Here is a 13,519-nt window from a genome sequence, read left to right on the forward strand (position 1 = left end):
TGGGGAGAGGCCAAAGCCAGCCCTGAATGCTTTGGGGGGGTGGTCTTCTGAGCCTCAGGTCCCAATGCCCCATCTCCCTCCGCAGAGTGCTCTCCTCACCCAGAACGGCACAGGCAGCCTTCCTCGCAACCTGGCAGCCACATTGCACGACATTGAGGCCAAGCGCCAACTGGCCCTGCAGCAGAAGGGTGAGTGGCTGCAATGCTAGCCCACCTGCTCTCCTGGGAGCCCTGGGTATCTGCTGTACACCCCCACATCATACCTCCTCCATGCCCACACCTCTCACAGGATGTTTTTCTTTAATTGGGATTTAGGCAAGAGTAGAAAGGATTTAGATTAGATGCCTAAAGAGCTTCCTGGGTATTTATCAAAAGGCAGGGGACTAAGGGTATAGGGGGCTGTGAGGTCTTTCCTAAACAGTCCCACAAATAGGGAAATGCGTTTTGACCTGAATGACGATAGGTAGTGCCTTGTCTAGAGGCAGGGGGGTGGACTTCACCTCCAGAAGTGGTTCTCTAAGACATTGGCTCTGAGAACCCAGGAGTCCTGTTGCTTGTGTGCATTTTCGTTGTTTGAAAGCCCATGTCTGTGCGTCTATCTCCTCTCATCCCCTCTGCGTCTCTCTATTCTGCCTTCTGCTGGGGTCCCCCACATCAGTCAAGTTGCTTCCTGCCGAGCCCCTCCCAACTGGCGACCTAGCAGGTAGAGCATTGGTCATTGAGGACATTGCTTTGGCCAGGCATCTGCATGATGTGTTCTGCCCAGGCCCCCTCTGCCCGCAGGCAGGCGGGCTCCCAAGCTGAGCTGGGTTGAAGTGTCTGGCTGCCTTACCACTCAAATGAGCTCTCTCCTGCGTCAGCGGCGCTCCGCCTCGCCTGTCCTTCCCTCTCTCCTGCCACTGCTGCTCTTGCTCAGCATCGCTGCTGCTGAATCTGCATTTATACCCTGGGTGCTCATGGGGCTCCCAGCACCTCTTCCCTCTCCCTTCCCCAACAGGCAGGGTGGGTGCACATGTCCCCACCTACTCAGGCCTTGGTTGTGAGCTGGAGCCACCTGGCCGTCTTGCTGCCAGGGCACCACGTGGGCAGGATCAGTGCCCTGTATGGGCTCAGGGTGCAGAAAGCGTGCTGGAGCCAGACTGCGTGGCTGTGGCCAGATGTGCAGGCCACTGAGGCATTGGCAGGGCAGCTGGACCTGGAGCTGTGGGGGCTTCAGGGAAGCTGGTGGGGGCTCATGTGGGTGCCCTGTGTTAACCTCTCCCTGCTCACCTCTTCCCTCTCTCTGTGATGGTGCCAGTGTCCTTCCAGATGGGTGGGGTGCCCACTGTGACTCCTACCTGTCCCTCCTGTAGGGCAGCAGGTGATTGAGGAGCAGCGGCGGCGACTGGCTGAGCTGAAGCAGAAAGCAGCAGCCGAGGCTCAGTGCCAGTGGGACGCCCTGCATGGGGTGGCCCCCTTCCCAGCAGGTCCCTCGGGCTTCCCACCCCTCATGCACCACTCCATCCTGCATCACCTGCCAGCCGGGCGGGAGCGTGGAGAGGAGAGCGAGCACGCCTATGACACACTGAGCCTGGAGAGCTCTGACAGCATGGAGACCAGCATCTCCACAGGAGGCAACTCTGCCTGCTCGCCCGACAACATGTCCAGGTACCTGACCCCCACCCCGTCCCACCTGATGGCGCCAACTCTGCCCTCCCCCACGCCGGACCCACCGCCTCTGCCAGACTCCTCCTCAGCTCCGCGATACACCCAGAATTTCCCTTCCCTCTTCAGTGCAAGCGGCCTAGACGTGGGGAAGATCGAGGAGATGGAAAAGATGCTGAAAGAAGCTCATGTGGAGAAGAGCCGGCTCATGGAGTCAAGGGTGAGGCAGCTCTGGGTCACAGAGGCAGAGGCAGTGGGGGCCCCAGTACTACCTTCCACCTGCCAAGGGCCCATAGTCCACCCCAAGCTGTTTCATCCACATTATCTTGGCAACATTCCCTGGAAGAAAGTGTTTTAAAGTTGGCATTCCTCAAGTGGGGGGATAGGGAGGCTTGGTGAGATTACATTTTTCACAGCTCTTAGGAAAAGAGGCAGCACATGAATTTCCCATGTGGGAACTTGCAGTCTCTGTGTGTTTACTTCTGTGGACGTTTTGGCTACCACAGGGATTTTGATTCTTGTCTGCCTGAGTGGCAGGTCATTCCTCTTGGGGATGGTTAGGAAAAGCAGTAACTGGGGGTTGAGGGACAGGGACAGAAGAGAAGGCAGATGTCTAAGCCAGAGCAAAGGTGATGGCTGGGGGACCTTGGGGAGCAGCGGGAGCTGAGAGAAGTCATGTCCACTTCACAGGGGCCTGGAGCTAGGGCACAGTAAATAGGGACCAGTGGTTTATCCTGGATACAGCCAGGCTGAGGAAACCGGTGCCTGGAAGGGAGTTAGGTAAAGGATCTGTGGAAGCCATTCTGTCTCCACCGTCCCACACTCTGCATCTCCTGAGATGAGAGTGGGAGCCAGGGAGCAGGAGTCAGCAGCTAGACCACCCAGAAAAGAAGGCCTCTTCGTCTTATTCACGTCAGAGGAGGGCAGATTTATGAAGCTTCTTTTCACAAATGGAGAGAGAGAGAGGAGATTTTGCTAAGTTTTGCGCTGGGAAGAAATGGCAAATGGAAGTTACGGCATAAAGGTCGTTGTTAAGACATGCACAATATGACCGACATGCTCTGTATTTAATGATTCGTTTTAATGACTTTAAAAATCTTTTAATAATGGCTTTTATAAGTTCAGTTTTTCCCTTCAAATTTGAAGTTCAAGTACAAATTTGGAGTTTCTAATTTGGAGTTTCAGAGGGCTTTAGTGATTAGGGAGGGACCATTGAATATATTCATTGTCAAAAAACGTTGTTTAGATAATCCATGTTTTCAGAATTCAGATGAAAATTGTAAGAGCCCCGTTCATTTATTGAGTGTTTCCTTCCTGCTGGAGTCAGTGATGGGCATTTACATACACGATCTCATTTAATTTTCACTATGATCACAGGAGTAGGCACTCTTGGCCCCATTGTACAGATGAGGCACTTGAGACTTAGGGAGTTTAAATGATTTTGTCAGAGTCCCAGAACTCACAGTGGTAGCTAAGCCGGGATTTGAAGCCAGGACAATGTCACTTTAAAGCATTTACCCTTACCAGCAAAGTCCTTGGAGAGGGCTGGTTTTGAGGATGATGCCTCTTCATGCCAGGCTGCCCTCTGAGGTGGGTGCCTCCTGGGGCCCTGCCCTGTCCTGAGGAGGGGTGGCCAGGGATTGGAGGAAGAGGGCAGCTGTGGGCACTGACCCCTGGCTTTGGGGACAGGAGCGGGAGATAGAGCTACGGCGGCAGGCCCTGGAGGAGGAGAGGAGAAGGAGGGAGCAGGTGGAACGGAGGCTGCAGAGTGAGAGTGCTAGGAGGCAGCAGCTGGTGGAGAAGGAAGTCAAGATGCGAGAGAAACAGTTTTCTCAGGTAAGTGGGTGCTGGGATACAGTGGGTGGTTGGCTGGAGGGTGAGGCTGTGGAGAGGTAGGGACATCCCAGGGTATCTCTCCTGGGCTCTAAAACCTGTTCTACTCCCAAAAAGATTGCTGTTGGCTTAGCACAAGCAGAATTCTACCTGGGATTCGTTCAGCCCCAAGGAACATAGACCCAATGGGGCTTGTTCAAGTCAGTGTGTGTCTGTATGAGGGGAGTGAGTGGGTAGACGACCTTGCTGACATCTGGGGTCAGAGAAGATGGTCCGGATAGGCCTCTCAGAGATGGGAGCTGAGAATCAAGCATTAGGGTGGCTCCCCGTGGCCTCTCTCGAGGGCCTCATCTCTGCTCCCTGAGTCTGTGCTGCACCGACCTCCCACTTTCCTGATGATCTCCTATGGTTGGTGCTTCATGGCTGTCCTGCCCCTCGCTCCACCACACCTTTTGGCTCTAGGCCCCACCACCAGCAGGTGACCTCGCTCTGACTGTTGGTTTACATCCGCAAGAGAGAATTATACTAGTTTATCCTTGGGGCAAGAAGTCCTCCTTGTACAAGAACCAACTCTGGGTTTTTTCCTTACACAGGAGACTTGAACAGAACAGTTAAAGGCAGAAGGAGAAATTAGGTTGGGTAGGGAAATCTACCCATGTCTCTGGTCCCAGATCCTGGCCGCTGTGAGAGCCTGAGGGATTCAGACAGGCTGTCCCTTCTATTGTGTTTCTATAGGCTTCCCCAGAGCAGGAATCCCATGGGATCTACCCCCAGTAGTGACCAGTAATCACAGCTCCCTGATTTCCCATGATGCAACAACGTAAATTCTAAGGGGTAGGCTGCTTGAATTAGGTTTTGGAATTAAGAAATAATCAGAAACTGAGTTTTGCCTCTGTGCTTAGAATCTTTGTCATATGCCTGATTTCCCTCTCCTGCCTCAGTCATTGGCCACTTTGGGACTCTAACTCCCTGTGCTGGGCTGAGGCATTGCTGCAGGGGCCACCGGTGTCTGCTGTGGTTGGTGGGTGGAGTTAGCTCATCTTTAGGGTGCCTCCCGGAAGTTTTGCATCTTGTATTTTCTTTCAGTAATTTGTTATGTTTCATTTTGTTGCTGTTCTAATGTTCTTCCCAGAAAGGAAGAGCAGAAAAAAATTCCAGTTGGCGGAGAATTCTAGTTAGTATCAGAATTTTTGAAGTAGAACAGGCCTCAGTGATTATGTAGTTCAAAGCCCTTGTTTTACATATAAGGAAACTGAGGCCCAGAAAGGGGGTACGACCCAAATAAGTTCTCATGGGAAGTCAGAGACCAGATTTCTTATTGGGCTTTTCTTCTCAGAGCATGTGTATATTTGGCCTCCTGCTTTATTCCATTCAGCCAGGAGACAGATGCCAGGCAGGGACAAGACAAGGTTGGCTGTGTCTTGGTCGTGGGTGGGCAACTTGGGCATAGATTCCCTGAGCAGTTTGCCCAAACCTAAGCAGTCAGCACAGGCATGCTAAGTGTCTGCTGTTGCCACAAACCCTGTGAAATGAGTGACAGCCATGGGGGTAGGGAGGGAGAGGTGGCAATCCGTTGGGGGTTCAGAACTGACAGAAGGGCCTGGACAAGGAAATGAGGAGGAGGAGAGCCTACCAATCCTGTCCTCTGCTCCCAGGCACGACCTCTGACCCGTTACCTGCCAATCCGGAAGGAGGACTTTGACTTGAAGACCCACATCGAGTCGTCAGGCCATGGTGTGGATACCTGCCTGCACGTGGTGCTCAGCAGCAAGGTACAAGGCATGCGTAGCCCTGCCGTGCTTAGGAGAGAACCCGTGGTCAGAGGTACCTACTGGTTCCTCAGAGTGGTGGCCTCGGTTGCTCCCCTAACAGCAGAGGTCTCTGTCCCAGGACCTAGTATGCTGACCTGAAGAGATGTTGGGGACAGCCCCCTATGAATACAGGCACATGTGATGGCACTTACATTGCTGCTCAGGGAGGAAAGGGTTAAGGGCTACGCATTTGGATCCTTCCTTACTCCCACTTCCCGCCAGGTCTGCCGGGGCTACTTGGTCAAGATGGGCGGCAAGATTAAATCATGGAAGAAGCGCTGGTTTGTCTTCGACCGGCTCAAGCGCACCCTTTCCTATTATGTGGGTGAGTCCCTATAAGACGGCCCCAGAGCCAGGCTCCTGGACTCTGTCACCCAGGACAGCTGGTCTTCTGGGGGAGGCCACGCTTCCAAGTTGGGGGGCCAGGTGCTTGGGTTGGGTTTTGTCCTCCCCTCCCTGAATACCTGGTTCGCTTCCATTTATTTGTTAATCCATCCATTCATTTATTCAGCAATTACTGAGCATCTAATAAGTTCCAGGCACTGTTCTAGGTTCTGGTGATGAGCAAGATGGCCACAGCTGTCTCCCTTGAAGATTATTGTCAGGGAGGCAGATACTGAACAGAGAGTTAAAACAAAGCATGACGGGTGTGCTGTAGGGGACATCCAGATGCTGGGGCTACATGGAGTCCTATGGATTCCCCCCTTGGGAAAGTTCTCAGAGATTCCAAGACAAGCTGTTGAGCAATGCCAAGGAGCACTCAGGACTGCCTTGGAGATAAGCCCACTGGCCTGTCTTGCTCCCTCAGCTCTCTCCACTCAGCCTCTAGCTTAGTTTCCCATCTCTAGAATTCCCTCTGGACTTGGAGCATGGGATGCTGCATTGTACCCTGTTCAGGAGAGGCCAAGGTGTACTGCAGAAGCAACCAGTCCTACGATCCCAATGGCTCAAAACCATAACGTCTTCCTTCCTCCTCCTGATACACGTCTGTGTACATTGCAGGTGGTGGGGGCTCTGCTCTACATCATTGTTCTCTTTGCCTCAGAGCGTGTCGTTCTGGAACATTGCTGGCTGCAGTAAACAGAAGCCTAAATGGGCCTTACCTTCATATTAAATGTCCCGGCTGGGTTTGTTCACAAATCACTGATAGGGCTATTCCACCAGTCACCCAGACCCACCCACCACAACACTGGGAAGAGGAGTCCTACTTGGAGCCTGGAAGGAAAGGGCTAGATGTTTGGTGCCAAAGATGTCCAGGCCTGGAGTGCCCTGCTTCCCCTCTCACCTGGTCCCTAACCAAGTGCCACCCCCTCCAGGAAGCCTTCTCTGACAACCTGGGCCCTGAGTGTAGGGAGACAGGAGAGGCAGAGGCACAAGTGCCCCCATGTTTTCACCTGGGCTGGGAATGGACTTTGTCGAGATTGAGAGGAACAGGCCTGGGGAGAAGAGCTCCATTTTAGGCATGCTGAGGTTGAAGTGCCCTGGGGACACCTAGATTTAGGGTAATGGTCAGGATTAGAGGCAGAGTGAAAGTTGAATCTGTTGGAATAATAATAGTAATAATAATAACAAAAATAGAAGATCATACTTACTGAAAACTTGCATGAGCCAGATGCTGTGCTAAGCACTCCACACGCATCACCTCATTTAATCTTCATAATATTGTGAAGGAAGCACTGTTTTAATACCCATTTTACAGATGAGGAAAATAAGGCTCAGAGAGGTTAATTAAATTGCTCGAGGTCTCACAGCAGTTAAGAGGCAGAGCTAAGACTGAACCTGGGCAAATAGAAGAGGCAGAGAGAGGGCTCACCCTGGGACGGAGGAGGAACAGGAGGGACCAGCAAAGGGAGAAGGGGTGGGAGGCAGGAAGCCACATGCCAGGTGCTGGCATACGTGACCTTCCTTAATATCTATGAAACAAAAGGAGACCAGGTTCAAATGGATAGAAACAGGGAAGGAAGCCAAACAAAGGAGCAGACATTTACAAGCAGGGGATGTCATCAGCTGAATGCTACAGAAAGGCCAAGATTAATGTGGACCCAAAGGCCATTCGATTCAGAGATTGGAGCTTGTTAAGAGAAAGATTTCTGCTGTGTACATAGGCGTAAGCCAGACTGCACGAGAGCAAGGATAGATGGGTAGTAAGGAAGCAGAGGCAGGAGAGTGTTACTGTTTCCAGTGAAGGAAGAGAGGTGAGAGAACAGGGGCTGGAGGGATGGCCTGGCCAGGGGATGGAAGTGTTGGATGAAGTGTTGGATGGCCCTGTGAAGTTCCACCCAGTCTCCCTCTGTTTCCCCTGGTTTAATGGCCCTGCTTGGGGGCGAGGGGGAGATCTTGGAAGCTGCCATTCCTTTCAAAAATGGGAATAAGGACAAGCAGGAGGGGAAGTGGGAAGGGCAGGTTTGCAGAACCCCCATCTGCATAGAAGTGAGAAAAAAGAATTGAAGACCGTGAAAAGAGACCTCCCTCTGCTTCAATGTCCACACCTGCCGGGGAGGGAGGGAGGGTGAACAACCAGGAGCAGTTTCCGCCTGGTGTGGCCGGAGGACTGAGCAATGGCCGTACCACAGAGAGCAGGCTGCACTGAAGGCCAGTTCCTCCCCCACCTCCCCTCCCCTCCCCGCTCAAGCAAGACTTTCTGGCTGCAGGAAAGGATACTAACGCAACCACCACAAAGATGAGAATACTAGCCAATATGCATTAAGCCTGGAATATTTCTGGAAGCTTTTCAAGAAACCAGGAACACTGGTTCTCCCAGGAAAGAAAGCCAGGCAAGGAAGGGGGCTAGGAAAGACTTTTTTCACTGTAGACCCTTTTGTACCACGTGGATATATTTCCTGCCCCAACATACATGAATTTAGTTAAAACTTAAAAACACAAGTAAAGACAAAAAATACATCCTCAGGCAAAGCCAGAGATCACAAACCTAGCTTGTAATAAGCAGCCTCTCCCAAGAGTATTGCTCTAGCATGGCGTTGGCCTGCCCTGCGTGTACTCCTGGGGCGCTCCCTCCTCCATCCCTCTTTCCTTCTTTCCTTCTTTCATTCGTTCAGCACACATTTGCTGAGCACCCAAGATGTCCCAGCAGCCAGGCCAGGTGCAGAGGAGCCTGAGGTGGCTGGCACGGGCCCTGCCTTGATTAGTGGCACAGGCCACGGTAGGACCAGGGGGGCTCGAACCAGCCAGATGTCCTGGGAGAGGGGGTACAAGTGATGGGTCGGTGGTGGGATCAGGGCCCTGGATCAGTGCGCTTTGCCCACTCCTGCCTTGAACTTGCCATTCTCCCTGTCTTTGCCTGGACCCTCCTTCCACTTACTCAATGGAACCCCTCAATTTGGACCCCCCAACAGGGTCCAGATGAGCTATCACCTCTGTGGAACGTTTCCTGGCCCCACCTCACTGAGAACAGTCCCTGCCCTCTGCTGAGTAAGTCCTGCGTGATACAGGGCCTGTCTGCCGCGCGACATCAGCCCAGTGGCGTGGTGACGTGATGGCAGATGCCGCATGTAATGTGCCAGACACTGCGGCGCACTTTCAGTATGTTCTCTCACCTGAATCGTAACAGCCAGTGGTGCACAGTTGCTCTCTTGGACCCCCACGTCACACAGCTGATAAACGCTTTCTTCCCCACTAGACTGTAAGTTCCTAAGAGAAGGGTCTCTGACTCTTCCCTGGATCCCAGGGCCTGGGATTAATTTCCTCAGCATCGACTGAGCACCTAGTGTGTGCTAGGTACGTACTTGTTGGTGTTGGAGGAGGTAGATCTATGGATTTAAAGGAGGGTTCAGATTCAGCACAAATTCCTGTACAGAAGAACATGCATACTGTGGGAGCAGAGAGCACAGCCATGCACCATCGTGGTGACATTTGCAAAGGGTCTTGAAGATTACTTAGGAGTTTGCCAAGGCAGTGGGCTGGAGCCCATTCCAATGTTTGCAGAGCACCTGTTAAGGGAACATGAGAAGCTCAGCCTGGCCAGACAGAACTTGGTGTTGGTGAGGGGATGGGTGTGAGACAAGGCCAGAGGGACATGCTGGCATTGGCTGGTGAATAGCCTTGGCTGAACCTAGGACGCAGCAGGTTCCCAGTGAGGGAACCAGCAGGGAAGCTTGTGAGCTGAGGCAGCAGGATTAGACTTGCTTTAGGAAGCTCCTCCCCTCGGCATTAGGGAAGATGAGGCGAAGGGGCAGAGGGTGGGGCAGGGGCACGTTAGGAGGCTATGGCAATGATCCAGGACCCCCTGACTCGGGCTTGAAATGACAGGAGGGTGGGGCAAGGTGCACACAGCCAGCCATCGCCCTCTGCGCTTACTGACTGTGTGGCCTCCCCTTTGTGTCTTCTCAGGCTTGCTTTCCAGTACGTCAGTTGTAGTGCCTGAGCAGTGTTTGCCCTGAGACGAGATGGCGCAGGTCCTGTGCTTTCCCTTGACTGCCCCTGTCCCTCCCACCGGAACGGTCACCTCTGCTCTGTTACATTGCCCACCTCCTTCCTGCCACCCCTGCTTCCTTCCATTTTTTAATACTAGAGTTGAATAGGTAAATGCATTCATATAGTTCAAAAATCAAAACATAAAAAGGTTTAAATTGAGAATTATGCCCCACTCACTGTAGGTAACCACTTTTATTAGACTCTTGTGTATCCTTCTAGAGTTTCTTTAGGGGAATATAAACAAATGCAAACATGTATTCTTACCCCCCCTTTTTAAATTAAAGTTTATTGGGGTGACAATTGTTAGTAAAGTTACATAGATTTTAGGTGTACAATTCTGTATTACATCATCTATAAATCCCATTGTGTGTTCACCACCCAGAGTCAGTGCTCCTTCCATCACCATATATTTGATCCTCTTCTTACCCCTTTTCTTACACAACAGGTACCATATAATATATTCTTTTTTTCCTGCTAATGTATCTAAGAGATCTTTCTATATCAAATACATCTGTATCTAGATATTTATATCTGGATATATTTTATAGATTTCTTTCTTTTATTTTATTTATTTATTTTTTTTATTTTTTATTTTTTTATTTTTTTGAGAGCCCACTGGCCCATGTGGGAATCGAACCGGCAGCCTTCGGAGTTAGGAGCATGGAGCTCTAACCGCCTGAGCCACCGGGCCGGCCCAGATTTATTTCTGAATAAAGATTTATATCAGATGTTTTATAGAGTTATTTCTGATACAGATTCATATCAGATATTTCTGCTCATCTGATAACAGCTGTCTAGTATTCCATCATGTAGCTCATTATAATTTATCAGCCAGTCTCCACTTGATGGGTACATGCGTTTTCCAGTCTTTTGTGACCACAGATACTGCTGCAGTGAATGATCTTGTAGATTTGTTATTTTGTACATGTGTAAGGTAGGTTTTCCTAAGTGTAATCATTGGCTCAAAGGGCCAACAGCTTTCTAATTTGGGTAGATATGGCCTAATCTTCCATAAAGGCTTACCAGTGTATACTCCCACCCGCCATTTATTAGACTTCCTGTTTCTCTACAGACTTGCCAAAAGTGTGCTGTATGTTTTTGTATACTTTGCCGTTCCGATAGGTGAGAAGCGGTCTCTCAGTGGAGTTCTAATTTACATTCTCTGTAATTCTCAATGACCTGAGCACTGAACGTATCTTCAGGGCTCCATGTTGGGTTCTGTTCTGGAATCCTGGGAATCACTCTATTTCCCAGACAGAGAAGCTCCATGTCAACACAGCATGATCTCAAGTATGACAGGCCTCCTCAGCCTGGCCCTTACTTTCTTTGCAGACAAGCATGAGACGAAATTGAAGGGGATCATCTATTTCCAGGCCATCGAGGAGGTATACTATGACCACCTTCGTAGTGCAGCCAAGGTGAGGAGCGCAGAAGGGACAGCATGGAGAGTGGGTGGGCTCTGGGAGCCAAGGCTCCGGGCTGCCCTTTTCAGAGGCTCACACCCATCCCTTGTTCTCTTTGTAAACATTCTCTTCCTCTTTCCTTCTCCCCTTCCCAGAAGAGGTTTTTCAGCTTCACTATGGTGACTGAGGTACCCCTCCCCATATATAGTAACCAGAACTACCACATATTAACGTCTCCATACCCTACTACACCCTGACCCTTTATTCTCCCCTAAAACCCCTCCCTTCCCCAGGCCTGAGGGAGGAATTGAAGGTGGGTTGCAGAGAGCAGGAAGACCCTGTGGGTTTAATTTGGCTTGCTTGCCTCCCTCTTCTGAGATGACAGCAGGATGTCTCCCAACGGGGGTGGGCAATGAAGAAGGTATGGTTAAAAGGGGAGTAGAGGGCCCTTGGAAACTGGATTTGGTAGAGAGGATTGAAAAACAGGAGATGTTTGAGGTTGCTCATCTGTCTCATTGCAGTGCACTCAAGCCTCAGCCCACCCCACCCTGATCTCTGCTCCTCTGGGGTCTTGGGGTTCAGCATATCGCTTGTAGCCTTTTCCATCTGCCCCTCTTCTGCAGAGAGGAGAACTTCTGGTCCTCACTGGAATAGCCCTTTGTGTCTGATTCTTTTGATAATGACTTTTGTGCCTGGGGGTGCCAAGGAACAGTGCCCCCACCTGCCAGGTGGGGATATGACCTGCCAGGGTTCCAGGACTGCCCCTGTGTGAGGGGGGGAGCATCTCAGCTTGGGGCCCACTTGACCTGTGGGCACTAGACTTCCAGCCTAGTTAGGACTCAGCCCTGAGCTCCAGGTTGTCCTGGAGACAGGAAAGAGAAAGAGCAGAGGCGGTTTAGGAGAATGCTTTTGGGCGCTAGGGGTGAGCCCGGTCTTAGACTCTCCTCTCTCACTCCACAGAGCCCGAACCCAGCCCTCACCTTCTGTGTGAAGACCCATGACCGGCTGTACTACATGGTGGCCCCATCTGCAGAGGCCATGCGCATCTGGATGGATGTCATTGTAACAGGGGCTGAGGGCTACACTCAGTTCATGAACTGACTGGGGTGGGCTTCCTGGACCCTAGGGCCGGCCCCAGGACCCATGCCTGACTACCTGCTGCTCTGCTTGTCCCTCAAGACAGAGTCACACCCTGGGCTCCCGACCTCACTGGGGTGCTCCTAGAGGCCCTGGGAGGGCAGAGTGCGCCTGAGGCTTTTGTAACATTGTGTAAAGAGCCCGTCCTGGGATATTCTGAGCTGGGCCCCCTAACAAGCCAGCCAGGACATCAAAGGTAGGGAGGGGGCTTTGGTGCCTCCTGGGAGTCTAGAACTTGCAATAACCCTTCAGGGTCCTGCCCTCCCCAGCCTGTGTTCTCTTTTGTAAAGGATAAATTATGGTACCATAATCTGCCAAAGATCCTCTCTTGCCTCAGCCCTCTTTGCAGGCGTTTGGGGGCTGAGCAGAGCCACATGCAGAGTGGGGTAACAGCTCAGGCAGTGTACTTCTCAAAGCCTGCTCTACGCCATTGTTCTTGTTTATATATTTTCTTACTTTGCTCAAGGGCTCGAGACCTCAGGTGCCGTCCTTGAGGTCGCAGCCCCATCCTCTTTTTGCAGATGCATCACGGTGATCACCATATTAACTGCTTCACTGCCATGGTTACATACTAATTGCTGTGGCTCCATGGCTCCGCCCACTGCGGAAGCTGTGGGCCCATCTGAGGGTACGTGCCACCATCTCTCCAGCTCAGGTGCTTGGACACCTCAGGCTGGGGGAAGGTACTGAACACCTCCTCGCCCCCAGCCTGTCTCCAGGCCCTGATGTACAGCCTGCCATCCCCGCCCCCTGCCTGGGCCAGGCCTCTCTCTTCCACTCGTGCCTTGCTTAGAGCCCCAAGGGATGAAACTGGGTATCTAGATCCAGAAGAGGAGTGACGCAGATGGGAGACAATGCTAGAAGGGCCACCCTAGGGGTGCTGTATAGGGATGAGTTTCTGACAAGGGTAGAGGGAACCTGACCAGGAGAGGACGCATCAGAGGGGGAAGACCCTGAGGTCTGCTACCCTCCCATCAGCCTCAGAGGGGTCATGAAACTGGAGAGCAGAGGACCAGGCTTCCAGCTGTCTGGCCTTAGCCCTTCATGCCTTAACACTGCGCCCACCTCTCTGCCCCCCTTTCTAGCACTGGGCCATGGTTGCTGGGCTCAGACTGGGTAATTTCAGTATTTGTAAGCATCTCAACAGAACAATAAAGCATTTGGAGTATGTGTTTGGGAAACCAAGTTGTGTGGGGCACTGGGCTGGAGTCCCTGGGGTAGCAGGGCTGCTAGGTCTTCCCCACAGAGCAGGATTTCCACC

General features: G+C 51.8%; 1 protein-coding gene across 36 annotated transcripts in view; it reads left to right on the top strand.

Moving 5' to 3' along the window:
• The window catches only part of PHLDB1 (pleckstrin homology like domain family B member 1), a 46,332-nt gene extending 32,896 nt beyond the window's left edge, over positions 1-13,436 (top strand). For 15 of the 36 annotated variants that reach the window (XM_081065040.1, XM_081065019.1, XM_081065030.1 and 12 more), the window contains 10 exons: positions 86-188; positions 658-702; positions 1,352-1,646; positions 1,773-1,863; positions 3,333-3,479; positions 5,132-5,248; positions 5,510-5,612; positions 11,051-11,136; positions 11,277-11,309; positions 12,082-13,425. In XM_081065040.1, coding sequence (XP_080921166.1) covers positions 86-188; positions 658-702; positions 1,352-1,646; positions 1,773-1,863; positions 3,333-3,479; positions 5,132-5,248; positions 5,510-5,612; positions 11,051-11,136; positions 11,277-11,309; positions 12,082-12,222 — 1,161 coding nt within the window. In that variant the 3' untranslated portion in view covers positions 12,223-13,425. Of the gene's footprint in view, positions 1-85; positions 189-657; positions 703-1,351; positions 1,647-1,772; positions 1,864-3,332; positions 3,480-5,131; positions 5,249-5,509; positions 5,613-11,050; positions 11,137-11,276; positions 11,310-12,081 lie in introns of all 36 variants that reach the window. The other 21 variants (XM_081065035.1, XM_081065012.1, XM_081065021.1 and 18 more) reach the window with 3 other exon arrangements.
• The last annotated feature ends 83 nt before the right edge of the window (positions 13,437-13,519 follow it).

Source organism: Rhinolophus hipposideros (genome assembly GCF_964194185.1).
Source record: "Rhinolophus hipposideros genome assembly, chromosome: 10".
NCBI lineage: Eukaryota > Metazoa > Chordata > Mammalia > Chiroptera > Rhinolophidae > Rhinolophus > Rhinolophus hipposideros.